The following is a 23,727-nucleotide window of genomic DNA, read 5'->3' on the forward strand; positions in this document are numbered from 1 at the left end:
CAAATTCTCTCTCCGAAATATCAAAAAAAACACTCGCAAAGAAATGGGAAGAAGGAAACGGATAACACATCTCCTTCATTACTCTACTGTGCCTGCCTTGGTTATATAAACCCCACGCTCATTAAAAATTGCTTTGCTCGGCACTTCTTTCTTGACCACCTTTGTGATTTTATCACGTTTGAGATGAAGATACTTTCGCTATCATCGGACGTTTATTTTGTTTCAGCGATATCTTTGGCGCACATCTTGACAAGTCTTTTTTCGCAGAATTGGCTTGTGTAGTAGGATTGACGTACTAAGTCATTGACCTGACTGTTCTTGATAAGAAGGCTTTTCGAGGGCAGTGGTAGGTGTCGTCTACATGGATTCCAGACTACGACATGGGATCTGTTAGGAGTGCCATGGTCGCACTGGGGTTTATTGAAGTTGTCGCGAAGAAGGGCAAGAAACTTCGCAAGGCTGTGCAGAATGCCAGTCGTGCGCAAGGCTTTGGTTGTCAAGCGCGAGGCTGATATATCGATGTCGACGTACTGACTTGAGTCCATCTTGCGCTCGACAACACTAAGTCTCTACACGTCTGAATCTAGTTTCGGCTTGGAGCAACACTCTCACAGTCAAAAAGGATGTGGCGAAAAGCACGACAGATTCGAGTATGATTTTGGAAAAAGAATTTTTTATTGGAGCGAGATGTTCGAGACAGATTGATATAGATTGCAACCTCCAATATCAATACAACACAGCCAAACCTATTCTTCATACCTTGTCAGTAAAACTTGCACACCCAGACAATCGTGCAAAGAATGCTTGTAAAATAAACAAGATCAGAAAAAAAAGTGATTGTGAATAGTTGTGTCGTCCTGCAAAACCTCCGAAAAGGTCCGCATCCGAATTGCAGAATTCTTTGTGCATCATGAAGAAAACGTCGCGCTGACAAGGAAAAAGGGTATTGAACTTACGAGTTGGGAATTTCAGCGAACGTGTCAAGGCGAATGGCTCTTGCCTGTCTGACATGTCCGCTGCTGTGGTGTCGAGGAAAGAGAAAAGGCAGAAATCGCAGAAAGAGACTGCGTGAGGTGGAGTGGAGGTCTTGGCGGGAGGCTGCGCAGTGCACGGGCTCGCTTGACCATTCATGTCCTGCGACCTGCAGCTTTGGTGTAAACAAATCGAGTGCAAACCACTAGAGTACTTGTCACACCCAACTCTGTCGCATACCTTCAATTACTTATCCTATCAGTCGCAGAGATCACAGACGGGAGATTCATAATGTCGACATCACGCAACCCGCAGCCCGAGAAAACATACTTTGAACAACAGCGCGAACTCGTTCTCCAAGATGTCGCAACGGTACTTTTGCCTCCCTGCCCTGGATTGTCATGTAAACAGGAGCAATACTGACAAGATATACAGAATCTAGAACAAGTGTTGCAAAACATGAACACGCTGAATCGCAGCTTGGAAAGCGTTATCGCTGTATGTGTGCCACAACTCCCTCTGCTCGAATACCTGGATGCTCGACCGTTGCCCGCACGACGCCCCTATGCTGCACGAGTAGACCTGCGATTGAGAAAGGAGTAGAGGGTATATGAGAAGAGTTGCTGACGTGGATATACACAGGTCGGCAATGAATTCGGTCAAGTCGAGGGGTTGTGGTCGATGTTTGAGAATGTGATGGCGCAGCAGCAACAGAGCAACAATACACAAGAGGAGGAGGGACAGACACAAGGCGGTGGACAGGAGAAGGGAGATAGACAATGAGAAAGAGCTATGGAATGAGACCAGAGAGGGAACCGACAAGGACAAGGAAGGGAAAGGAGGAAGACAAGATATGATACCCAGGAAAGAGAATTACGATTGTTACGACACAAAATCACACTACATCAACACATTGGGCAGATATGGCTTTCTGAGTCGCGTTCATCACTTCCTGACAGCGAGATCAACTATCCATCTTCGAAGCATTCTCGGCACGCTAAGGCCTAGTGAATCTTGAGAGCCCTTGTCCGGAAAGATCAAATCAGCATCAAGATTCAGGTACACAGTGGCAAGAAATAATACATGGCCTATCATCTACATAATCCACTGGATTCGAAGACTGTAAGAACGCCTTAAGACATCTGAGAGAGACGGCTAGGTTGAGAAGAGAAAGAGGTGCCGATCATGGGTATTTGAAGCATTCGAGAACAACTAATTATACACGTATGATCAATCAGAAAAGAGGACAAGGCTCGCAGGCTATGTTTAAGGACGAATCAACAAGAAACCATAAACCAACCGAGATGACCGCAAGCCAATGCTCTGTGTACAGCTAGCGCATAGATCAAAATATTGCTGGGTATCTCGAATGTATATTGATCTTTCCTTCCCTCAATCTCTGTGATCTTGCTTGTTCCTAAGCTCCTCCGAGTACTTCAAAAATGCTTCAAACTGCTCTGCTTTGGCACCCCTATCTTTATCGGCCTGTTCTCGATCGGCATCATGCTTTCTTTCCTCTTCTAGTCTTTTTTCCTCCTCTTCGATCTTGTCTTTGGCCAGTTTTTCGTCGATCCGTCTTTTTTGTTCGGCGGGGTCTAGAGCCTCGAAGGCTGCCTTGTCTTCGTCCCATCTATGCACACATTCCGGTTTCCAGTTGCATTCCTCGATCTCGCCGAAGATGGGGTGTTTGTATCTGGGATGCGATTTGGGCCATTGAGATGCGTGATAGTGGTGTTTTACGAGAGCTTGTTTTGTGTCGTGCGTGCCCGAGTCTGAATGGCCTTGTCCTGCTGCGAAAGCTTCTACGGTCAGGACGAGTACGTTGCCCACCACTTTTGACTCGTCAAGGCTGTGGAAAGTGTTCCATGTGATGTCACGTCCGGTTTTGCGTGACATGTCGGCCAAGATTGCCTTTGTGAAGGCTGATGGTCCGGTGCCGCTGATGACTTGGTCGAAGTCGAGTTTTATCTCGCCGATGGGTACGCGTTGCTTGGTCGCCTCGTCTCTGAGCCAATCCATGATGTTTTCGACGAGGTCCATCATGACGCGTAGTTGTGGCTTGCACATGAATGTCCATTGGCAGAAAGACTGGCTTTTCGGTCCCAGGATTGGGTGGTCCTTCCACTCTGGCTCATCGATTTCCACACCGACGACCATGTCAATGTCCCTCTCATTCCATCTTTCTGGGATGAATCTCTGGACAGGACGAATGGCTTCGACGTCGATGTCGGTGTAAACTCCTCCCTCGACGTACATGACAAGGTAGCGGAGAAGGTCGGCCTTGATGATTTTCGCGGTGATCTCTTTGTACATGTAGATGATGTCTAGGCGGTTGAACCGGTCGGGTCCAAAGTTGTATTCGACCCAAGCAAGACTATTCTGATCCGTCAAGACCTCATATCGAAAGCTCGGATTGACATTCGTCCACGAACGAGCGACTTTGAGATGTTTTTCCTCAAAATCCAGCACATCAACCTTCCAGGTCTGCCAGATCTTGCGTGGGAAGAGCTCGTGGTTGGACACACCAGAGCCGTTGAATATGCTGTTCCAGAAGAATATCATCATCACTACGAAGGCGCATGCCATCAAGCTTGTCCGTCGCATGCATCTTGAAATTGCCAGTTCCGGCGTCCGGCTGTATAGTCTTACAAAGTTCTCCTTGAGTCCTTTGTATCGTCGCGGCCATTCCGACATGGAGAAGTCTGATCCTGTGTCAACGTACTCTTTCATTTCCTTGTAATCGGCGTTCATTGCCCCCATCTTGACTGACTCAGGTAGCGACAGGATCGGCGAAGAGAGCGGAAGGGAGTATAAAGCACTCGAACAGACGGGAAGGGTGAAGATAAGGTGTGACGGCAGTCCCTACAATAGCATCCTCGGCCTATTGTGGCAGCATATCCATGATCGTCTTGCTGGTGGCGCGAAGAGATTCGATCATGCAAAGGCTGCGAATACACTTTGCTTACCCCGACCACATACACAAGAGTGGTACGGGGGCGTGTTCCCGCGTAAGTTCATTGGCATAATCTAACAATTTCAGCCTCGGTCCTTCACGCCTCAGCTCGTCCAGGGCCGCGGCCTGACGACAAACCTGCGGTGGACGTTGTACAGACCACTGGTGGTAGACACCATCACGTCTAGACGGCTACAACGTATGGTCACGTATGATAGCTCAGTAGGTGTATTCTTGACAGACTGTATAAGGAGTGCTTGTATTACAAGTTTGGTTTTCCAGAGGTGTAACAAGGAGTTCGACGCTCATCACGCGGGGAAAAATCCACATTGCCACATGCGATTCATGCGGGGTACCGATAACAACACCCCTTTTGGACAGAATGAAACTCTAGAGTGCACACCAAGCGACAAACAAGCTCAATCAATCCCATTGATCTTCTGTGGCGCAAGCTTGTGAATTCAACATGGTAGCGCGCGCCAGGGGCCGAGTGTGGACATAGGACGCGTGACCCAGCAAGACAAAGAACTACCTTCGTCCGCAAAGACTAAAGGCCCTGAGGTCTCGGATTCGACCAATCATCTGTCGGCAAAGACTCCCGGGCTTAAGAAGGTACCTTGGTTTGAACTTCAGCTCTCGGCCGGACCGCCGCCGTAGCGAATGGCGGCGATATTTGAGGATGCGGTTTCTTATGTGCGGACAGATCCTGCTTGTGAGAGAGGCCGAGGCACTGGGAGACAGCAAAGCGCGTGCTCCAGCGCTCTGCATGGTACAGGAGTAGCGAGATATCGCACAACTACCATCCGCCTCCTACATCCCCGGGAGAATCAGATGCGAGTGGCTATCTGTATCTAATCCTTGTTGCTTCTTCCTGGCCACGATTGCCGTCGCTAAGCTCACCGTGATCGTGCTTTCCACGGTGCCCACCTAGAATCCAACATGTCCTCCTCGAGCGAGGAGTTCCTTGAGAAGGGCCCTTTAGAGGTCCAGAAACCAGATCCAGCATTCTTGAGGATTTCCAAAAAGCTGTTTCGATGTCTACGCGTTCTCAAACCGTCCTTCCTCGGCAGGACCAAGGCGTCCCCGACAAAACTGCGACGAACAGCATATCTTGATGGAATGCGAGGATTCGCCGCGCTCATGGTGTATGTGCTCCATCACGAGCTCTGGGCACACGAATTCAAGGACCGTATACTGGAAAACTCATTTGGCTACAATGGCGAGCATTACTTCGCCACTCTGCCATTCCTTCGTAACTTCATCACCGGTGGCCATTATGCTGTGGGCATCTTTTTCGTCTTGTCTGGCTATGTGCTGTCAGCTAAACCCTTGATGCATATCCATGCTGGAGATTTTGTTCTGCTTGGAGACAACTTGGGCTCAGCACTCTTTAGACGATGGTTCAGACTCTATCTTCCCATCATTGTCACGACGCTTGGGATAGTGCTTCTGTGGCATGTTTTTGGTATCTCTGCAAATCTGCATCCACAGAGAACCTTAGGCGCGGAGCTTTGGGTGTGGTATAATGAGTTCAAGAGTTTTACCTGGATCCTCAACTCGAGTCCGCCAGTCTGGTTCACGTACAATCCGCATACCTGGACCATTCCTCTCGAATTTAAGGGATCTCTTGTCGTTTACGTGACTTTAACAGCATTGTCACGATGCACACGTGCAGCTAGACTATGCTGCGAGATCGCGCTGATCTTCTACTTCATTTGGATCGTTGATGGCCTGTATTTTGCTCTCTTTGCTGGCGGCCTCTTACTTTGCGATCTCGACCTCTTAGCGGCCAAAGACGAGCTTCCTACTTGGATGACTCGCCATTTAAAACCCCACTACTCGATAATCTTCTATGTTTTGTTCATCACCAGTCTCTACCTCGGCGGCGTTCCTTCCTACTCTAGAGAACTTGCAGACTTGCGCTCCTCACCTGGCTGGCAAATTCTCTCATACCTCAAGCCCGATGCCGCGTTCGATTACAAATGGTTCTACCAATTCTGGGCCGCCGTCTTCCTTGTCGCCAGTGTCCCTCGCATCTCCTGGCTCAAGAATTTTTTCGAAACCCGCTTCTGCCAGTATCTAGGCAGGATAAGCTACATGTTCTATCTCGTCCACGGGCCCATCATGTCAACTTTGGGAGACCGCCTTTACGCTGCCGTTGGCATGCAGCGCACTAATCATGCCATTGTCGTTCCTCACTGGATCGGCCGGTTTCCCATCCCGTCTATCGGCCCGCTAGGTCTGGAATTGAATTTCTTGCTGCCTCATCTTATTTTACTGCCGTTTACGCTGTGGATTGGCGAGGTCTTGACGGTTTTGGTTGATGATCCTTGCGTGAGGTTGGCAGCGTGGTTGCGGAAATTGACTATGCCTGCAGCGGTGACCGAGGGACCGATCTTACAGCAATTCGAAGTTCGTGATGATGCTGTTGTCATCAGTGAGGATTGAGAATCGTGGAAGTCATAGCTAGATTGGAGTAACTCTGTAAACACTTTGTTCTTATTTTCACCTCTCCAGCTCCGTTTGTTTTTTTGCCAATCAATCTATCCACCAAAATGCATGATCATTTTCACCCGGCCGTAAGTGTTTGGAGAGAGCGTGCTGGGACTTTTCAGTCTCATATCTCTGCTGGAAGGAACTTTGCTCTTTCATGTGAATTTCGTCTCCCCCGTTATCAAGATTCTCCATCTACCGAAAAGCAAGATCGTTTTTACCTTATCACGATTGGGCCCAAGAAAAGGTGCCCGTTGTTTTATTTTACACCTCAAAGGTTTTCTTCGCTTCATCCCTTTGACGCATGCATGCATGCCTTGGTAACTGCGTGTTAAGAAATTTCTCAATTGCCGCTTTCCTATTCCTCCCCGGCTGCACCCACTCTATATACCTTTTCTTCCTTTCCACATACCTTGGTCTTTTTACTCCTTATTCCTTTATCATCTATTTTCACATCCTCCATGTTTGATTCTCCTAGCCTGCCCTCTATTTAGCCTACCTTCCCTTCTTCATTAACCTTCTTGAGATGGAGGTATGAGCGTCTAATATACGCACAACTATATACTCTATACCTTACCGCTGCCGCCGCACCGATATCCTAGTAGTAAGGCGTAGGCGACTTGGGTTCTAGCACCGCTTAGATAGTAGTATCGTTTTTGAAGGTTAGAGAGTAAGGGTATATAGAGTATGGGCGTAGGACATAAGTATACTATCCCAGGTAGAGTAAATGGCGTAAGAAAATGTCAAGAGCACAAGGGAGGTATACTACAACAGGGAGTAGTAGTGGAGACCATAGAAAACAAACAAGTTCCAGAATCTCATTGCGGAAAAGGTAAGAAGGTAGACTATCATGTGATAGTGCAAGTAGCAATTTCACAGCTATACATAGCAGAATGGATAGATATATATCACACTGTTTTGTCATTATGCGCCCGTTTCCTTTACTATTACCACACTACCATCAACCACTGCGAAAAAGCCCACGACAATACCCTCTTCCATATCTTAGATCAAACGTGAAATAATACAAAAACGCAGTAACACAGTCGTCAAACCCCTGCTTCACTGTGGAGTGAACAGTCAGCAACAAGCTACCCGGTCTGCTATCCAACGGGGTATATCATATTTGCAAAGTGCGTAAGGAAGCGAGATAGTTTCTGCAACAATTATGGTAGGATGGAAGATTGACCAGTGGTAGCGGGCTGAAACGGAAGGAGGGAGGGAGTTTATAAAGCCCAAGTAGATGGGCGAAGTGAAACACAACTCTCCTTGCCTGAGTAAAAGTTGTTGACTTGGAAAAACGTGAACGAGAAAACGAGAGATTTTTGAGAACTACCCGAAAAAGCTTACAGCACTCACAGCACCAACTATTGCAATTACACAGAATCACCAAGAGACAGATGCAGTATAAGAGCAAAGGGCCATAAAAGTTCCAGACACAGTCCGAACAAAAACCGCCAAACTTTGCCATTTCAATCGAGGAAAACGATAAGCTCAACTAAGAAAAAGAGCGACAAGAATCGAAAAAAGGGGCTCCCGACAAAACCTTCACACCACAAATTTCTTCTTCCACACCACTTGCCAGATTTCAACAATCTTCTGCTATCGGCTTAACCGGTGCAGAGACCGGCCTTGGGGGGCTCGCAACCACCGGCGCAACCCTTGAACATCTGACACTTGGTCCCAGCATCAGAGCAAGTATTCTTAATCGTAGCGGTATCTCCATAGTTGGAATTGATTCCGACCAGCAAATCTCCATTCTTGGCGGTCACACCCTCGATGTAAACATTGCGCTTGCATTGCGACTTGCAATTGCCGCAGCTGCGGTAGAGTTTGCCAAAGTCCTCGACGTAGTAGTTGATGATGTTTACGGTGCCGCAGCCGTTGTGCTGGACCACTTTGTCGGAAGCGTGGTAGGCGCCTCCGCCGATGATCCAGGATTGGGAGCCCGACTTGTCGTTTTTGATGCTGATGGCGTCTTCGCAGACGTCTTCGAACCAGACGTATTCGAGGGTGCAGTGGCCGTCGCAGTGGACGCCTTCGGCTTGGTTTTTGCCGATGATGACGTTCTTCAGTGTGGCTCCGGCTTCGAGGAGGAAGACGGCGTCGGCTTTGCCTGGTGGTGGAGGAGAGATGTTAGGATTCGGTAAAGGAGGAGGGGGGGATGGGTGTAGTGTGGCTTACCTCCTTCACCTTGACCGTTGCAGGCGCCAGCGCCGCGGTCGTAGCGGTTCCACTTGCCGTCAAAGGTTTGACCGGCCTTGACGGTGATGACTGCTTTGTTGGTCTTGGTGCCAACTGCCTTGGGAACGCCGCCAGTGTAGCCATTGCAGGCGAGAGCAACAGGCAAGAGAGCTGCAAGCCAGAGCTTGATACCGGCAACCATGATGAAAGAGTGTGGTTGGAGAGAGAGAAAAGAAGTGAAAGACTGATGTGGGATGAGCTCTTTCTCCTCCGAGGATTTCAACACCTTCTTATATTCCTTGCCTTTGCCTTGCGGATGGGTCTTCTTCTCAAACCAGCCTTACCTCCAACATACACCGTCCCGCACATGGTCCGTCAAATGTCGCTTCGTCTATGGATGTTTTCGTCTTTCCTAGCATATTGCAGCCAAGCAGAAAGGCGCTACGGCTGGTGTGCGCTCATCAAGGTTCATTCAGCCGTCGCGACCTAGTGTTTCTCGCTCGCTACCTCTCTATAGATGAGCCAAGCACAGTAGCAGTGGTTCTGGGTCCAAGAGGCGCGTTTCAAAGTAGGGTGCACCAACAACGCTGAATTATGGAGTAGGGCTATTGCATTGCAAAGACCAGCCCTGTCCCATGCGGATGCATGCAGCTGTCTGTCAAAGTGTTGATTAGCCAAGCAAGAAGGAGTGTTTCAAATGTCGGGGTGCATGGTCGGCCAAGTCTTTTTTGCTGGTGATGCTTTCTTGCACTGCCACTGCCAAGGACTTTTTGCAGAGTGCTTGTTTAGCGAAAAAAATGCTTCATGTCTTGAACTTGTAGTTACTGGTTGTAATTATCCTCTGCTACCTTCTGGATATAGAGATAGCTCAGGGTAATTCAATAGGTAGCGAGATACTTCTGCGATGTAGCCGTCACGAGTTGTATCTGGGCGTCATAAAGGCGAAAGATATCAACCAAGCGAGGACGGACGAGCAGTAGGTTCACCTTCGGAGGTCTCGGATGTTTCGAGAGACGGTATTCAAGTTGTCATGCCAAGGTGAAGCGTTGTATCCATATCCTCAAGCGGCGTGATGAGGCTGGCGAAGTAGGTTCGAATTGGTATAGTGAAGAGCCTCAGCATTGAGCCGGACAACATGGCCGTTAACAACACATCACGGGCTGCGGGAGATGTGCGACGATTGGCAATAAAGTGGAACCTTTTCGCCTATCTTGTCCCATGTCCCCTCCATAGTCCGAGTTATTGTCGAGCTTTGACTGAGGCAAATTGTTGGTCAGTCCAGGAAGCCTCAAGTCGCACCGAGTGTGTTTCGTCTTGATGTAGGAGACATGGATAGAACGCCAGGGGAAGAGATCGAGAGGAGGCCTAATCATCTGCGCATTTACAGACCAACAAATTCACCGGGCCATCCTTGACCGAAAGATTGGCTTGGAATCCTTTCGGAGCCATAATCTAGTGCAAGCTGCCCGCAGGTTGATACAGTGACATGTCATAGTGCGACCAAGCTTGACACGGGTCAATCCTTGTCCTGTACAACGCTCAGAAGGACCTGGATGCTCGGCCGAACTGCAGAAGGTAAGAGCTGTCTTGTGTCGAATCGGAATGGCCGACTGTGTCGTAAGAGAGCGGTTCAAGTTGGGCGTATCGGTGCGGGAACAGCGGTAGTAGTGGCAGTCAATATGTGACTGCCCAGAGAACTGCTCGTTTCGCTGGCGAGAATCGTCGAAGCACCAAAACAGCGTACGACTTGGCGACAGGCGCCGGAAATGGGGATGCGCTGTCACATTGTGAGACAGAAGCGAATTGGAGTAAGCCGATGGGTGTTTGGGTGTCGACAATTGACCACGCGACGAACTGAGGATTAGGATGAAGAAAACAGCAGATTGCGTTCTTCAAGAGTCAGATAGCACGAAAGGACGCGTAGCCTCGGCCGCGGTCGGCCGAGGAGCATGTCATAATGGAGAAGATGGTGAAAGAAGTTGGTATGCCGCGTGTACAAGATGAAACGGAATGGCGCGCGAAGCCGAAACAGGAAAAACTCAAGATGACCGAGATCAAGCAGATGTTGGAGGAATCAGATAAGATATATACAGACCATGGGCTAAGTTAAAAACATGTAAGGATAAAAGGACAAGTCGTGAGTTCGTGCTGGGGATTAGTGGCTGATGCATCTCGACCAACCTGTGATGATGGTTAGAGATTCGCGAAGTTGGATATGACGAGCTAAGGATCAACATACCAGGCAGACCGCATCCAAAGCCAACCAGGAGGTAAACGAGGAAGACAATGACAAGAACCAAGAGAGCCATCAACTTGACATTCTTCCACCACATTCTCCTCCTGAGGCCTCTGCTTCGGACGCGGAAGTCATGGGCAGAGCCTCCCAAGCGATCAGTCTTGTCGACCAACAGGTCAATTCTCTCGCCTCTTTCCAGAACTTGCTCAATGTTCTTGCTCATGATGTCTCTCACGTTGTCGATCTCGGCCTGGACATTCTTGAAGGCGTCTTCCTGGCCAGCTTTTGTCGTTCCGTACTCAACCATCAATTTCTTGAGATCCGAATTGAAGGCGGCGGCGCCATATGAGGGGAGTGAAGAGAAGTCGGTGTTGCCTTGTTGCGACAAGAAACGCTTCTTGATCTCGACGAGGTAGCCAAAGGGAATGCGACGGCCTAGGTCTTGCTTGGCGATGACGAGGTATGTGAGGCCAGGTGCGTTGTCGGGGGAGGCTGGAGCAGCATCTGCAATGTAATGTATGTGGTTTGCGCCGTGGGTGTAGGTCAACTTCTGAGCTGACGAGTGGTCAATCTTGGGGAGGATGAGCGATGCCAGTGACGAGGTTGCTGAGGCGGCGGAGGTCGTGTGTTCGGCGAGGATCGTGTTCTTGTAGGCGATACACGAGTAGAGCAAGGGCGTTGCTGTGCTGCTTGAGGATGCCATTGTGGGTGTTGATTGTGATTGTGAAGATGATTCGCAACGAAACAACCAAAGAACTTGGTCGAGACTCGAAGGCGCCTGTTGCATCATTGCCCTCGATCACGTGTCTCAGCTCCCCCACAATTTCTCCGCTTCCTTCCATTTCCCTCGACAACTCACCTGCACAAAACTGCCTTGATCAAGCAAAGTTGTATAACTCGATATACAGTAGGCGGTCTGGTAAACCTGCACCTCAACTGACTCTGATGTTGTGACTTCAACCGGATCACAGTCCCGTAGAGCCGCTAGAATGCCATCATCCATATCACGTTTCACCGGCCTCATGCAGCTCGTACCGCAGCTTCGGACAATTTACGAGCGACCCCTCTTAGCCTGAATCCTGCTATTTCTTGCTTCATTGCCCATGCTTGCACTAAGTCGTTCTTTCTCTTCAGTTTGTTCCCAGCTCCTCCTCAAGTCATCATCATGAAAGACCCACCAATCGCCTCATCGCCAGAGAACGCTTCAGTGCTTCGTCCAGACTTCTTCTGGGGTTTCGCAACAGCTGCTGCACAGGTTGAAGGAGCATGGGATGCCGATGGCAAGGGTCACTCCATCTGGGATAACTTCTCACGCATCCCTGGCAAGATCATTGATGGCAGTACCAATGCCGATGCTACTCGCGCTTATGACTTGTACAAAGAAGACGTCCAGCTACTTAAAAAGCTCCGTGTCAACTCTTACCGCTTCAGTCTTGCTTGGAGCCGAATCATTCCTCTAGGCGGCAAAGATGATCCTGTCAACGATGCTGGCCTCCAATACTACAGCAATCTCGTTGACGAGCTACTGGCGAACAATATCACCCCCTTTGTCACTCTTTTTCATTGGGACACCCCTCAAGCACTCGAAGATCGTTACGGTGGTATGCTAGATCAAGCTCGCTATACACCAGACTTCGAGAGGTATGCAAGAGTTTGCTTCGCTGCTCTAGGCGACCGCGTCAAGCATTGGATAACGTACAACGAACCGGGCGTCTACACACTCGCAGGATACGCTGCAGGAGTCCACGCTCCAGGCCGCTCGTCTCTGCCTGGGCGCAATGACCCTGGTGACAGCAGTACCGAGCCATTCATTGTTGCGCATACCGAGCTTGTCAGCCACGCTCACGCAGTCAAGATCTACCGAGAAGAGTTCAAGCCGAAACAGAAAGGCGTTATAGGCATCACCCTGCACGGCAACTACAGTGCACCCTGGGACGAGAACGACCCCAAAGATGTCGAAGCCGCCGAACGTGCGCTCCAATTCGAGATCGCCTGGTTCGCCGACCCCGTCTATGGCTCTGGCGACTACCCGCCCTGTATGCGCAAACAGCTAGGCGATCGTCTCCCATATTTCACGGATGAAGAAAAAGCACTCGTCAAAGGTTCCTCAGACTTCTACGGCATGAACAGTTACACAACCTTCTACGTCCGCCATCGTGACGAAGCTGCCGATATCAACGACCACAAGGGCAACATCACCTCCCACGATACCAATAAAGCCGGTATATCTCGCGGTGCAGAGAGTGCTACCCCCTGGCTCCGCAGCAACCCGGGCGGATTCCTCGCCCTTCTGCATTGGATATGGAACCGCTACCGAACCCCCATCTACATTACCGAAAACGGCACCACCGCAAAAGGCGAAGATGATTGGGATCCCTCATCAGGTTTCTGGCTCGACGACACATTCCGTCAAGACTTTTTCGAAGGATACGTGGGCGCTGTAGCCGATGCTGTGAGAAGTGGCGTAGATATCAGAAGTTACTTCGCCTGGACATTCACCGATAATTGGGAGTGGGCTGCTGGCTTTACCGATCGCTTCGGTGGTTCTTGGGTGGACTACAACAGTCCTGAGAAGACGAGATATCCAAAGAAATCAGCATTTGAGCTGGGTAGGATTTTCGATCATCTTATTGAGAAATAGTCCCGATTTTTTATCGCGGAAGTCATATTTTTCATATTCTCGTTTTTCTTGTTCTAATCTATATCGTTTTGATGCTTGATATGGTTCCAAGGATGACTCTCGTGAGACACAACTGATACTTGAGCTCCATAACCTTCGACATCCTATTCACTGTCATCATCCCAGACTATTGTGTAGCAACTGGTCTAATTCCCGATAGACGACTGTTCATCCTGCGGATATGGTGGAAGATAAAGGAAATCGGAAGAAGATCGAGAGGCCATTTTGTAGAGGGAGGAAGCGGTGAAAAGGTGTGATGTTTCAAGAATGCTTTGGTATAGGTCAAAGATTTGCTTGTAGATGTGACGAATGAGGAAATCAACAGAAATGTGGACCACAACCTTCAAAATCGACAATTCCGCCATCGGGAAACATGACCACACCTTTCCTAACCCGTTTTCCACCCTTTGTTTCATTTGCCTCTTCGTCATCTTCTTCTCCACGGTCAATCGCATCTCTCACTTCCACTTTGCCATCAACTTTTCCGTTGCTCCATTTGAATCCGACGGTCCATCCTCCTCTACACCTGACACCCTTGACTTCCCCCTGCGTCCCGAATTCTTTAGGCCAACAGGGTAATATCCTGATAACCCTCCTCCCATCCCCAGTGATTTCGAAACTCTGCACCGCACACTCGACCACACCAGCCGCAGCTCCGAAATTGCCATCCGCTTGAAAAGGCGGATGAGAGGAAAACAAATTCCCCAACGTACTGTGCCCCAACAGCGCAGAAAAATTCTCCGCGATTTTTCCAGGGAGACGGAAACGAGAGAATAGGCAAAGGAGATGGGCGCGGGACCAAGAAGTATGGCCTCCTCCATTTGCGAGTCTGATTTCTAGACTGCGTAGGGCGGCGCGGGAGAGGATGGGAGAGGCGGATATGTCGATGCAGGTGAATGGATAGACTCCCAGTAAATGACTTAGATGGCGATGACCTGGTTCCTCGTCTGCGTGATTGTGCACGCCCCATTCTTGAAGTCTGCCTGTTTTTGGACATGTGCTGGGGGGAGGAAGGGATAGCATTGTTTCGCCTACTTCGCGGAGGAGGTGAGGTTTCAGGTGTAGGGTTTCGCAAACGTTGAGGTAATCTTCAAACAAGCTGGAGATGATTGTCAAATCTGCCGTGCTTCCTCTGCAGAAAACGCCTTTTGCGCCCGTGGCATCATCGATGAAGGTATTCTCCGGCGACAAAGAAGGATTGGTGACGCGATAGATTTTGCCATCTGGGAATTTTTCTTCGACTAACCAGTCCAAGCAAAACTCCACAGCTCCTTGGAGGACTGGAAAGTTTTTGCGTAGGGTGGAAAGGGAAGAGGTGAAGAGGTAGTGCTCCCAGATGAATGAGCATAACCATGCTCCCCCTAATGGCCAGAGGGTCGCCGGGGTCCAGCGTTCACATGGTGCACAATCGGCCCAGAGATCAGTGTTGTTGTGGCAGCACCATCCTCTTGCTCCATACATCTGTTTCGCCACTCTTCCGCCATTTTCTGGTAATGCGAGACGGTGGAGAAGAGAGAAGAGGGGGTCCATTGTGGAAGACAGGTTTAGAGGAAGAGCTCCCCAATAGTTCATTTGCAGGTTTATGTTCATGGTGAATTTTGAGCCCCAGGCTGGGTGGAAAGAGGGGTTCCAGAGGCCCTGAAGGTTTGCTGGGAGGTCGAGGTGTTGAGTGGTGGGGGTATTGCTTGGTCGACTGCTGGAGAGGAGGAGGTAGCGGGAGTAGTTTGTGTATAGAGCTATCAGTGCTGGCGTGGTGCCATTCTTGATCCTTTGATCTGTCGGTAGTCCATCTTCAGCTCTCGGTGGACCTAGTGTGAGTTGCATTTGATGGTAAGAGGGTTGATGGTGTTGAATGTGGTAGTCCCAGATCTTGTCTGCACCACGCTCGAGGGCGGCAGAAACGTCTTCTAATGCCAGCGTGTCGAAATCTTCATGGCGGAACGTCGTTCTTGCTGCAACTACGATAAGTGCGTCTTTGGCATTGACGACCAAAGAGCCGCCCTGATTCTCTGTAGTCCCTTCAGAATCTGTACGAACGCCAAGAGCACAGCATGCTCTCACGCTCTGATATCCTCCGGGAGTAACGAGCATAACCATACGATTGTCTGTCGTCTCAACAGAATCCAAATACTCATGACTCTCGTACTCGATCTCTCCAACTCTGGTCAACCTGACCACAAACTCAATTGTTTCCTCGCTCTGAACGCGAATCGCAATGACTTGATCAATAACACTCGCCAGCATCTCTACCTTGACCATCTTTCCATCAAAAGCATACTCAGTCTTGTGAATAGCAGTGTCCAGATCCAGCTCTCTCCTATACTCACTCACGCCATCCCCATCATGACCGAATTCAATTTTCACAGTCCCCAACGGTTCATAATGCCTCTGCCCAGAAGGTGTAGCACAAAACCTCCTATCCACCAATTTCTCAGCTTCAGCATGTTTGCCCTCTCTGACCAAATCTCTCAACTTGGGCAGATGTGCCAAGGCATCTTTGGGCACACGGTCCTGGGGTCCACCGTACCAGACTGAATCTTCGTTCAAGCAGATGAGTTCAGTACCAGTACGTCCATGGATCATAGCACCCAATCTGCCATTTCCGATGGGTAAAGCTTCATTCCATTCTGCGGCTGGTTTGTCGTACCATAGCTTCGAGGATTGTGCCATGGTATTTTGAGTTTGATGGGTTCCTGAGTGGGAGGTGAGGTCGGCGAGAGAAACATGGTTCGGTGTACATTGTCGCGTGCGTGAATGGTGGAAGCTGTACTACTGCAGGAAGTGAGGGGTACAGGGGTGTGTTCGTGGGCTGAGGTGGTGTGGTGTGGTTCGTGGGATGTTTGCGGAGTGTGGTACAGCGAAACGCGGGGTCAGGGTCGTGATCCTACGGAAGAACTCCGACAAGAAATCGATCCTTTGGACATGCATTGGATGTCCACCTTCGCACTTACTCAGAAAGGACACTGTAGTTGGCCGCGTTCCAGGTCCGAGCCCTGAAAGGTATAGCTGTTGAGACATGTCGTTTAGCCTGTTTACACGCGATCAGTACATGCATGCCTCGTATCAAACGTCCAATAGAAAGAAGCCGATGGAGCAAATTGCTCACGAGTATATGGAAGATCATAATGCCGTTGCATAGGTCTGAATTTTGCCTGTTGTGTTCAGATATCTTCCAGCAGGAATGGTGTAGTTTTCGCTGTAGATCCTAGTCTAGCCAGTGTCAGATCCCATGGTTTCGGTCTTGAGTCTGTATCGCATGACCATAGGTATAGGGCAAAGCGGACCTCAGGGCCGAAGGCTCAATTAGATGATGGTGGTGGGCAAAGAAGATAAGATCATGCTTTGCACCACATCAGTGGCCGCTCCGGCGTGATTATACCAGAATCTTCTCCCTTCTCGACCTACTACACTGCAGCGCAGGGACTCATCATGGGTAACGCAGGCGAAGAAGTCCACGAGCTCGCCGACGTCGACCTCAAGCAAGCAACCCTACACACTGAAGAAGTCGTCATAACACGCCTCACCGAAGAAGACGTCCACCGCCTCTCTCGCGACTCCCTCACCATCAAATCTAGAGCTGGATGGCGCCTCGCCATGATTCTGTTTGTCCAAGGTTGCAACCAAGCAGGCTATGGTATAGACTGGGCAGTCATTGGCGGTATAAATGCCTTGCCGGCTTTGCACACTTATTTCGGCTTTGGATACAGTGGATCCACTATTGGTGTTATCAATGCTTTGATGACGATTGGCACCGTCTGTGGTGCTCCATTCTTGGGGCTGGCTGATGTGATTGGGCGAAGAGGTGTCAATTTTGCAGGCAACGTGATTGTTATTTTCGCTGCGCTGTTGCAAGCTTGGTCGAAGAACACAGAGATGTTTATGGCCGGAAGGTGGGTTCGTTGACGTCGTCGTGATTGACTGATGCTGACCTTGAGACAGGTTCTTCATGGGCTTCGGTACCGCTCTTATGAGTTCCAGTCAGTACATGGCTGAGATATCGCCAATTCATCTGAGAGGTAGACTGGTCGGCATCTTTGGAGCCTGCTTCCAAGTCGGATCTCTGGGTATGACTGGTGCTATGATCGGTCTCACCACCCTCGAAGGCAATTACTCCTGGCGTATTCCTTTGCTACTCCAAGCAGGTCTTGCTCTGGTCGTCTGCTCCACCATCTACTTCTTGACCCCCGAAAGTCCTCGATACCTGGTCAAAGTCGGCAAGAGAGATGCTGCAAAGCATGTCATTGCAAAGTACCACACCACCAGCGGTGATATTGACGAGCCATTGGTCAATGTCGTCATCAGTCAAATCGACGAATCTCTAGAGAACGAGAAGGCGCTTGCAGGAGCATGGTGGGACTACCGAGTCTTCTTCACCAAGCGTGTTGGTTTCCGTATGGTTGTCCTGACGTTGTACTCCATCTTCCAGCAGTGGAACGGAGGTGGCATTATCACCTACTACCTGACTCCCGCTCTAATCATGGTCGGCATCAAGAAGCCAATGGAACAGCTTGGCATGTAAGTCCTATTCGGAATCCAGAATCCAGTGGAAACAAGAACTACCACTGACATTGACTTAGCCAACTCGGTTCAACAGCCATATACTTCGTCTTCACTCTGTTCGGCTCCTACATCATCGATAAATTCCGCCGCCGTACCCTCATCTTCGCCGGCCTGATCAGTATCATCATCCTCCAAACAGCGACAACAATCACCTCCTGGCAATACAGTGTCAACCCCACCCATGCAGCAGCAGGATTGACAATACTTTGGGTTTACAGTTTCCAAGTCTGCTCTGCAACCTTTATCGCCACGATGCACAATCTGTATCCCGTAGAGATCTTGTCGTTGGCATTGAGAGCTAGAGGTATGGGTGTGTATTCCTTCATCCAAGGAGCAGCGGGAAGTGTGCAGAATTATGGCATTGCGGTAGGCATCGACAAGCTCGGCTATAAGATCTGGGCTGTGTATGTGGTGTACAACAGTCTTCAGCTTATCGCATCATATTTCGTATTCCCGGAGACTTATGGCTTGAGCTTGGAGGAGATTGATGTTGTGTTTGAGACTCCAAACGTCAATCCGGTCAAGATCAGTTTGAACATCCAGAAGGCGAAGAAGCAGAGAGCTGTGTTGGAGGAAGAGGTTGGCGGGTTGAGTGAGAAGGTTTGATGACGGATGGGACTCTTTTAGCCGTAGTTTAGCCGTCACTTTCGTCGAGTATCACACCCTGTTCTATGTTATCTTGACATCTTAGACAACCAGAGCACTTCTCATACACCTGATTAGAAAGCAAGATGGTTTTTGCATCGTTGGGTTTGTTCAGAGAGAGCGTACAAAATTACTGCTCCTCGCGGATAGCAATTTTGACTGCCAAACACATCTTGCCTTTTGATAAGCGATCATTTCGATTCGCATTGTTGCAGAGGGTGAACGCAATCTGAATGTGTCTGTTCCTCGACGCAGAATAACAGAGTCGGGTTGAGGGGACCTTACACGCAACAACTCGCTTAATCACCCTGTCTTTTTCTGAGAAGGATAGCTGCATGCGGTCATGAATTGTCAGACTTGGTCGATGATTCGCAAAACTCGCTAAAGGTCGGACCATGTCACTTTGACTTACTACTGGAAACAGCTTTTGTGTATTCAGAGCTTGAAGAGCCGCCGAAGACGCCTGATTGTCGCGATAACAAAGTTAAGTGAGAATGAGGAAGAGCATTGGAGGAAGACACAAGCTGCAGCTCGCCGCCGTGCTCAGAAGCTCGTGTCGGACTCAGATATGCGCACTTGGCAGCCCATCTCTCCCGTCGCGGTTTCTTTCTTGATCTCGTGCCCATCGCACCTTTTAAAAGTAAGAGCTCAGCTGCTTTGACCGCCAGAGATTTATCCGCTCTTACATCTCGTGACACTCCACATTTACCACATAAGTTATCTAAACATTGGCGAACTCAGAGTCCATTTCAACCTAGACCCTTTCTGTTTGTTTGCCTATACAACATAGTGACAGCGCAATCTTTCAGACACCTTTTAATCGCGTCAAATTCATTCTGAACGCTCATGTCACGAATGAAGTTTGCTCGCTTACCATCCGCCTGCGAAGCTGCCATTAACGCCACACCGACAATGCAGCCAGCTGCGACCTTAAGACTAACTTCCTTGAACGGCCCATATGCAACGTTTATACGCTCTATATCTCGCGCTTACTCTGTGCTGCCTAAAATCAGCGGAATCGATCTCCATGTCCCGCTAGAAACGTCTGTTTCCAAGCCTCGACTCTATGCACGATACCGATGACGATGACTGGAACCTCGAGAACTGGAAAGCATGGAATCTTGTCTTTCCCAGGAGATTCCCGAAACAGACGATGTAACAAGAATTCACCCAGTCGCTCGTCGAGATGCTGCCAAGGCCTTGGAAGCCATGATCAAGCTTGAGGCATCGGGCACCACAAGGAAAGATTGATGAGAGACAAAGCTCTGGGATTTGAGACAAGTACGCTTGGTCTCGGAATAGCCTGGATTCTTCAGACACTGTGAAAGGAAGAATCTCACGCGCAGTTGCCGATGTCCACTGGCAATCTTACAGAGAGTGTACAATATTTTTGTGGAACAGCAGACCATTTTTCACCACCAAAGCTCAGGGATCGCAGTCTGGGAGTACTCGAGAACGGCAATATTCGAGAAGCTTGCAGGAGCTGCACTGAAATGTGGGCTAATGCAAGGGGTAAAGACACGTCTGACTGGCTTACAGCGTCAACTGATACAGCGCTTATTGTTTCAGGTCAACAATCAGTATATGAACAGACAAGCTTCCTCAAGAATCAACGCTGCGAAAGACGTTAAGACAAGCTCAAAGAACAAATAAATTCACCAAAATCTTCCAGTTGTCAGCGCATTTCACTGGTTTCAACTTGCAACACTCTTCATCATGGGTAATAGCATCTCGAATCAAGCTCCCACACCCATGCCCACGAACACCACCGCGTATAGCTACAATCAAAAGGGCGTCTATGCGATCAAATCCACGCTCGGCAGCGGGACTCATGGAACGGTCTATCGCGTCTCGCACTCTTCGACCAAGCAAGTCATGGCGATGAAAGTCATCCGGACCACTACCGCAGGACAAGTAAAACTTTTCAAGCAAGAAGCCACTTTTCTCGTTTCCTTATCTCACGCCAACATCGTGACTTTGGAAGACCTCGCAAGCGTGCTTGATGCAGAGACCGGGCTTTACAATGCTTGTATCATTATGCCATTGGCAGAACAAACATTGGAGTCATTCTATGTCTCCTACACTGCACTGGGAATCTCTGGTATGAATGAAGCAATGGCGCAAACAACAGCGTATCAAATCCTTTGCGCTCTGGAGTACCTGCATGGTGAGAACATCGTCCATCGGGATCTGAAGCCAGCCAATATTCTGGTCTTTCAGGGATCAAGATCACAACCTCTGCTGCTGAAATTGAGTGACTTCGGCATCTCCGCTTCCATCAATGATAAGTCTGGAACGTCCCAAGGAGCAGCTCGCTACACTTCACCTGAAGCACTCCTGCGCAATCTTCCCTCTCACCTGCTCCCGAAAACCGATGTCTGGGCACTGGGCATGTTAGTCAAAGACATGCTTACTGGCGCTTTGCTTCATCCTCATGTCAAGAGCACAGGACTTTCTGAATGGGCCAGGGAGACAACAGCGTGGATGTTACAAGATGAAATCTTGAAAAGGCCCACGGCGAAGGAATGCAGAGAAGCTGTGTGGGTTAGGCAAGGCAGCAGAGTTCCCAGAGCCTTCCTGCGAGCGTTGGATATGAAAGGTATTGGGGGCTCGCCTAGGAAGAACAGTGATGATGAAGACGAGGAAATGGAGATGTGAAGCTGGATCTCTCAAACTGATATCTTCCACGACTGTGGAAGTGCACAAAATTATCTTCCACGTCTATGGAAGTGCTTGGGTTCCTTCTGCACCACTAATCCAAACATATCTTGTGGTCACCGTATCTGTGAGTCTTTCACTAATTGTGGTGTTGGAGCATCCCAAGCGAAGAGGGATGATTTGAGTGTGGACGGTGGTATTAGACTCCCGCCGCAAGGTGTTCAGGATTGTAGATGCAGGTGGATTTGAAGCATTGAAAGAAGTAAACCAGATGTGGCCATGTGAAGTGGAGATCCTGGAACACTGGGTTGGATTTTGACAGATTCTGCTGCACACAGGTTCCAATGAAGGCTGATTGTTGATTTGTTCGCGCTTTCCTGGTTACAGCCAGTGGTCGAAAGCCTCATCCATGATTAGGGTGCTTCTTACTCCATTCGACCAATCTCTTTGTGATATCATCGCCGACTTCTCGAGCGTATCCCTCGTGCGATGCTTGTGAGAAATCCGTCTAGACTCGGTGTCTCTTCAATCCACCGCGAAACCAAGAAGCCTCAATCCAAAAGTTCCACGTCGATATGTCCCTGACCCCGGGAAACACAACACAACATTTCCTTCTCCTGCTCCTCGGTGCTCAGTCCCGTTCCCTTGTGCAAAATCTTTCCCCTCCTCACACCGATCCTGCAAGTCCCACAACTGCCTGTTTCGCACGAACTCGCCACTTCCAATCCCGCTTCCCTCATGACCTCAAGCAATGTTCTATCCGCTGCAACTTCCAAGCTTGTGGTTTTGGCGCCGGTGATGACGGAAGCGGAGAATGGGTCGCCGGTGGTGTCGGTGCTGAAGTTCTCGTAGTAAATCTCATCATCTGCCATTCCGGAGTCTTTTGCTGCAGAGACAACGGCGGAGATCATACGATCGGGACCGCAGGTGAAAACGTGGGAGTTCCAGATTCTGTTGTGTAAGATTTGTGGGATGTTCATACGCACGCCCTTGCTTTTGTCGTAGATGTGGATGACGTTTTTGAATCCTGACATCAGTGATGTGAATGCCACCTCGTCGGCATAGCAGACAGCGTAATGCAGTTCGAAGGTCTGGTTTATCTTGTGGAGTTTTCGCATTGTGGAGATGAAAGCTGTGATACCAATACCGCCGACGATGAAGATGTGATGGGAGGCCATGCCGTTGGATTTGATGCTGCGATTGATGTCGCCGATCTGGATGATTGCGCCAGGATTAAGGGTGGTGTGGATGTAGGAGGAGCCGCCTCTGCTATTATCGTCAAGGGCGATGCCGAGGGTGAAGAGGGATGTGTTTCCGGTGACGATGGAATAGGCTCGTTTCAAGCCATTGGGCAATTTGAGTAAGGCGTAGCTACCGACTGGAATGGAAGTGTCCTTTGGTCTGTCGATGTTGCAAGCTTGTAGGTCGAGTCTGACAATTCTTGGTGTTTCCATTATTTTTGCGTGGACGCGGTAGTCTGTCCAGGTCTGATTGCTTTGTGCAGCTTTGTTCTCGGCATCTTGCAGTCGTTTCTTGAACACGTCTTTGCATTCATCACCAAGTACATGAATAGCGACCAGCTCTTTTGAAATCTCAAGATCAACCTTGTCGCGGTGAACATAGTGGTGTAATCTTGCAATCGACCATCTCGGCTGACATCTGTGTATGACACGGATCTCCATACCTGCTGAAATGTAGCCTTGCTCTTTGACGCGATAGTACCAGCCAGTCTTGTTCTCAGCGTGCGTTTTGGGCGCGAGGTTCTTGACACCGAAACGTTGATTCAACTTGAAACATGGTTGGCGAGGCAGACTGACTTCCAGCACACATCCATTGTCGCCGCCGGTAAGGGTAGAGTCTTTTGGTCCAATGCGCACGAGATCGCCAACACAAATGTTGTCTTCGTTCAACTCCTCTACCACAAGGTTCTCACCAAAGCCTCCGGCTACAAATCGAGTGGCGGCTTCTGGGTATAGTGATTGCCAGAATGGATAGTGAGAGTGATTGTATTGGTGAATTACTTTGTCGATCCCGCCGTGGAAGGTGAGGTCGTGTTCGTCATCAGTGAGGCCCATAGAAGAGACATAAAGTGAGCCTTGTATTGGTCTCTTATCGATACCAGAAAGCACTGTGCCGAATTTTTTGAGTTTTGACGTGCGTATCTCCTGTAGCGTCGTGGGAGACGGAACGGGTATAGGGGTGAGATCAATGGATGGCATGTTAGCGACCCGACAGGTGAGTAATAGTCTGATACGTTCTGTGTCGTGGAGTGGTAAGAGATGAAACAAAATGACAGGCGTGGTGGTCAGCGCACTTCGTGTGACATGACGGTAAAAGCCATGAGTG

The 23,727-nt window shown here is 49.4% G+C and overlaps 10 protein-coding genes across 10 annotated transcripts; 5 read left to right on the forward strand and 5 right to left on the reverse strand.

Annotated features, from left to right (window-relative positions):
- Positions 1 to 1,263: 1,263 nt before the first annotated feature.
- M438DRAFT_339547 (uncharacterized protein) lies at positions 1,264 to 1,755 on the forward strand (the record flags this gene model as incomplete). The annotated part of the gene is made up of 3 exons (XM_029904228.1): positions 1,264 to 1,344; positions 1,408 to 1,548; positions 1,615 to 1,755. The coding sequence occupies 3 exons, from the start codon at positions 1,264 to 1,266 to the stop codon at positions 1,753 to 1,755; spliced, it is 363 nt and encodes a 120-aa protein (XP_029755958.1).
- Positions 1,756 to 2,364: 609 nt separating this feature from the next.
- On the reverse strand, positions 2,365 to 3,537 carry M438DRAFT_283167 (uncharacterized protein; the record flags this gene model as incomplete). Its single annotated transcript, XM_029901364.1, has 1 exon — positions 2,365 to 3,537. One exon carries the CDS (start codon positions 3,535 to 3,537, stop codon positions 2,365 to 2,367), a length of 1,173 nt encoding a protein of 390 aa, XP_029755959.1.
- Positions 3,538 to 5,197: 1,660 nt separating this feature from the next.
- M438DRAFT_349477 (uncharacterized protein) lies at positions 5,198 to 6,458 on the forward strand. Its single transcript, XM_029906406.1, has one exon. The coding sequence runs from the start codon at positions 5,258 to 5,260 to the stop codon at positions 6,371 to 6,373; it is 1,116 nt and encodes a 371-aa protein (XP_029755960.1). The 5' UTR covers positions 5,198 to 5,257; the 3' UTR covers positions 6,374 to 6,458.
- Positions 6,459 to 8,028: 1,570 nt separating this feature from the next.
- On the reverse strand, positions 8,029 to 8,804 carry M438DRAFT_339550 (pectate lyase-like protein; the record flags this gene model as incomplete). The annotated part of the gene is made up of 2 exons (XM_029904229.1): positions 8,029 to 8,534; positions 8,603 to 8,804. The coding sequence occupies 2 exons, from the start codon at positions 8,802 to 8,804 to the stop codon at positions 8,029 to 8,031; spliced, it is 708 nt and encodes a 235-aa protein (XP_029755961.1).
- A 1,868-nt stretch (positions 8,805 to 10,672) lies between these two features.
- On the reverse strand, positions 10,673 to 11,573 carry M438DRAFT_400377 (synaptobrevin-domain-containing protein). Its single transcript, XM_029909468.1, has 2 exons — positions 10,842 to 11,573; positions 10,673 to 10,783 (listed from the first exon to the last, which is right to left on the reverse strand). The coding sequence occupies exons 1-2, from the start codon at positions 11,539 to 11,541 to the stop codon at positions 10,758 to 10,760; spliced, it is 726 nt and encodes a 241-aa protein (XP_029755962.1). The 5' UTR covers positions 11,542 to 11,573; the 3' UTR covers positions 10,673 to 10,757.
- Positions 11,574 to 11,728: 155 nt separating this feature from the next.
- On the forward strand, positions 11,729 to 13,851 carry M438DRAFT_349480 (glycoside hydrolase). Its single transcript, XM_029906407.1, has one exon. The coding sequence runs from the start codon at positions 12,004 to 12,006 to the stop codon at positions 13,477 to 13,479; it is 1,476 nt and encodes a 491-aa protein (XP_029755963.1). The 5' UTR covers positions 11,729 to 12,003; the 3' UTR covers positions 13,480 to 13,851.
- Positions 13,802 to 16,188, reverse strand: M438DRAFT_409291 (uncharacterized protein; the record flags this gene model as incomplete). Its single annotated transcript, XM_029910007.1, has 2 exons — positions 13,802 to 14,064; positions 14,153 to 16,188. The coding sequence occupies 2 exons, from the start codon at positions 16,186 to 16,188 to the stop codon at positions 13,977 to 13,979; spliced, it is 2,124 nt and encodes a 707-aa protein (XP_029755964.1). The 3' UTR covers positions 13,802 to 13,976.
- A 759-nt stretch (positions 16,189 to 16,947) lies between these two features.
- Positions 16,948 to 18,684, forward strand: M438DRAFT_283146 (MFS general substrate transporter; the record flags this gene model as incomplete). The annotated part of the gene is made up of 3 exons (XM_029901359.1): positions 16,948 to 17,408; positions 17,458 to 18,033; positions 18,096 to 18,684. The coding sequence occupies 3 exons, from the start codon at positions 16,948 to 16,950 to the stop codon at positions 18,682 to 18,684; spliced, it is 1,626 nt and encodes a 541-aa protein (XP_029755965.1).
- A 1,791-nt stretch (positions 18,685 to 20,475) lies between these two features.
- M438DRAFT_283127 (kinase-like protein) lies at positions 20,476 to 21,381 on the forward strand (the record flags this gene model as incomplete). The annotated part of the gene is made up of 1 exon (XM_029901358.1): positions 20,476 to 21,381. The coding sequence occupies one exon, from the start codon at positions 20,476 to 20,478 to the stop codon at positions 21,379 to 21,381; it is 906 nt and encodes a 301-aa protein (XP_029755966.1).
- A 551-nt stretch (positions 21,382 to 21,932) lies between these two features.
- Positions 21,933 to 23,600, reverse strand: M438DRAFT_378027 (MOSC domain-containing protein; the record flags this gene model as incomplete). The annotated part of the gene is made up of 1 exon (XM_029908767.1): positions 21,933 to 23,600. The coding sequence occupies one exon, from the start codon at positions 23,598 to 23,600 to the stop codon at positions 21,933 to 21,935; it is 1,668 nt and encodes a 555-aa protein (XP_029755967.1).
- Positions 23,601 to 23,727: the final 127 nt, after the last annotated feature.

The sequence above is a fragment of the Aureobasidium pullulans genome (genome assembly GCF_000721785.1).
Source record: "Aureobasidium pullulans EXF-150 unplaced genomic scaffold scaffold_30, whole genome shotgun sequence".
NCBI lineage: Eukaryota > Fungi > Ascomycota > Dothideomycetes > Dothideales > Saccotheciaceae > Aureobasidium > Aureobasidium pullulans.

Excerpts from the sequence above, each read along its gene's own strand:
- M438DRAFT_349477 (XM_029906406.1), top strand. The coding sequence starts at position 5,258 with ATGCATATCCATGCTGGAGATTTTGTTCTGCTTGGAGACAACTTGGGC.
- M438DRAFT_400377 (XM_029909468.1), bottom strand. The coding sequence starts at position 11,541 with ATGGCATCCTCAAGCAGCACAGCAACGCCCTTGCTCTACTCGTGTATC. Across the intron at positions 10,784-10,841 it reads CTTTGGATGCGGTCTGCCTG|GTTGGTCGAGATGCATCAGC; the intron begins GTATGTTGATCC and ends CCATCATCACAG.
- M438DRAFT_349480 (XM_029906407.1), top strand. The coding sequence starts at position 12,004 with ATGAAAGACCCACCAATCGCCTCATCGCCAGAGAACGCTTCAGTGCTT.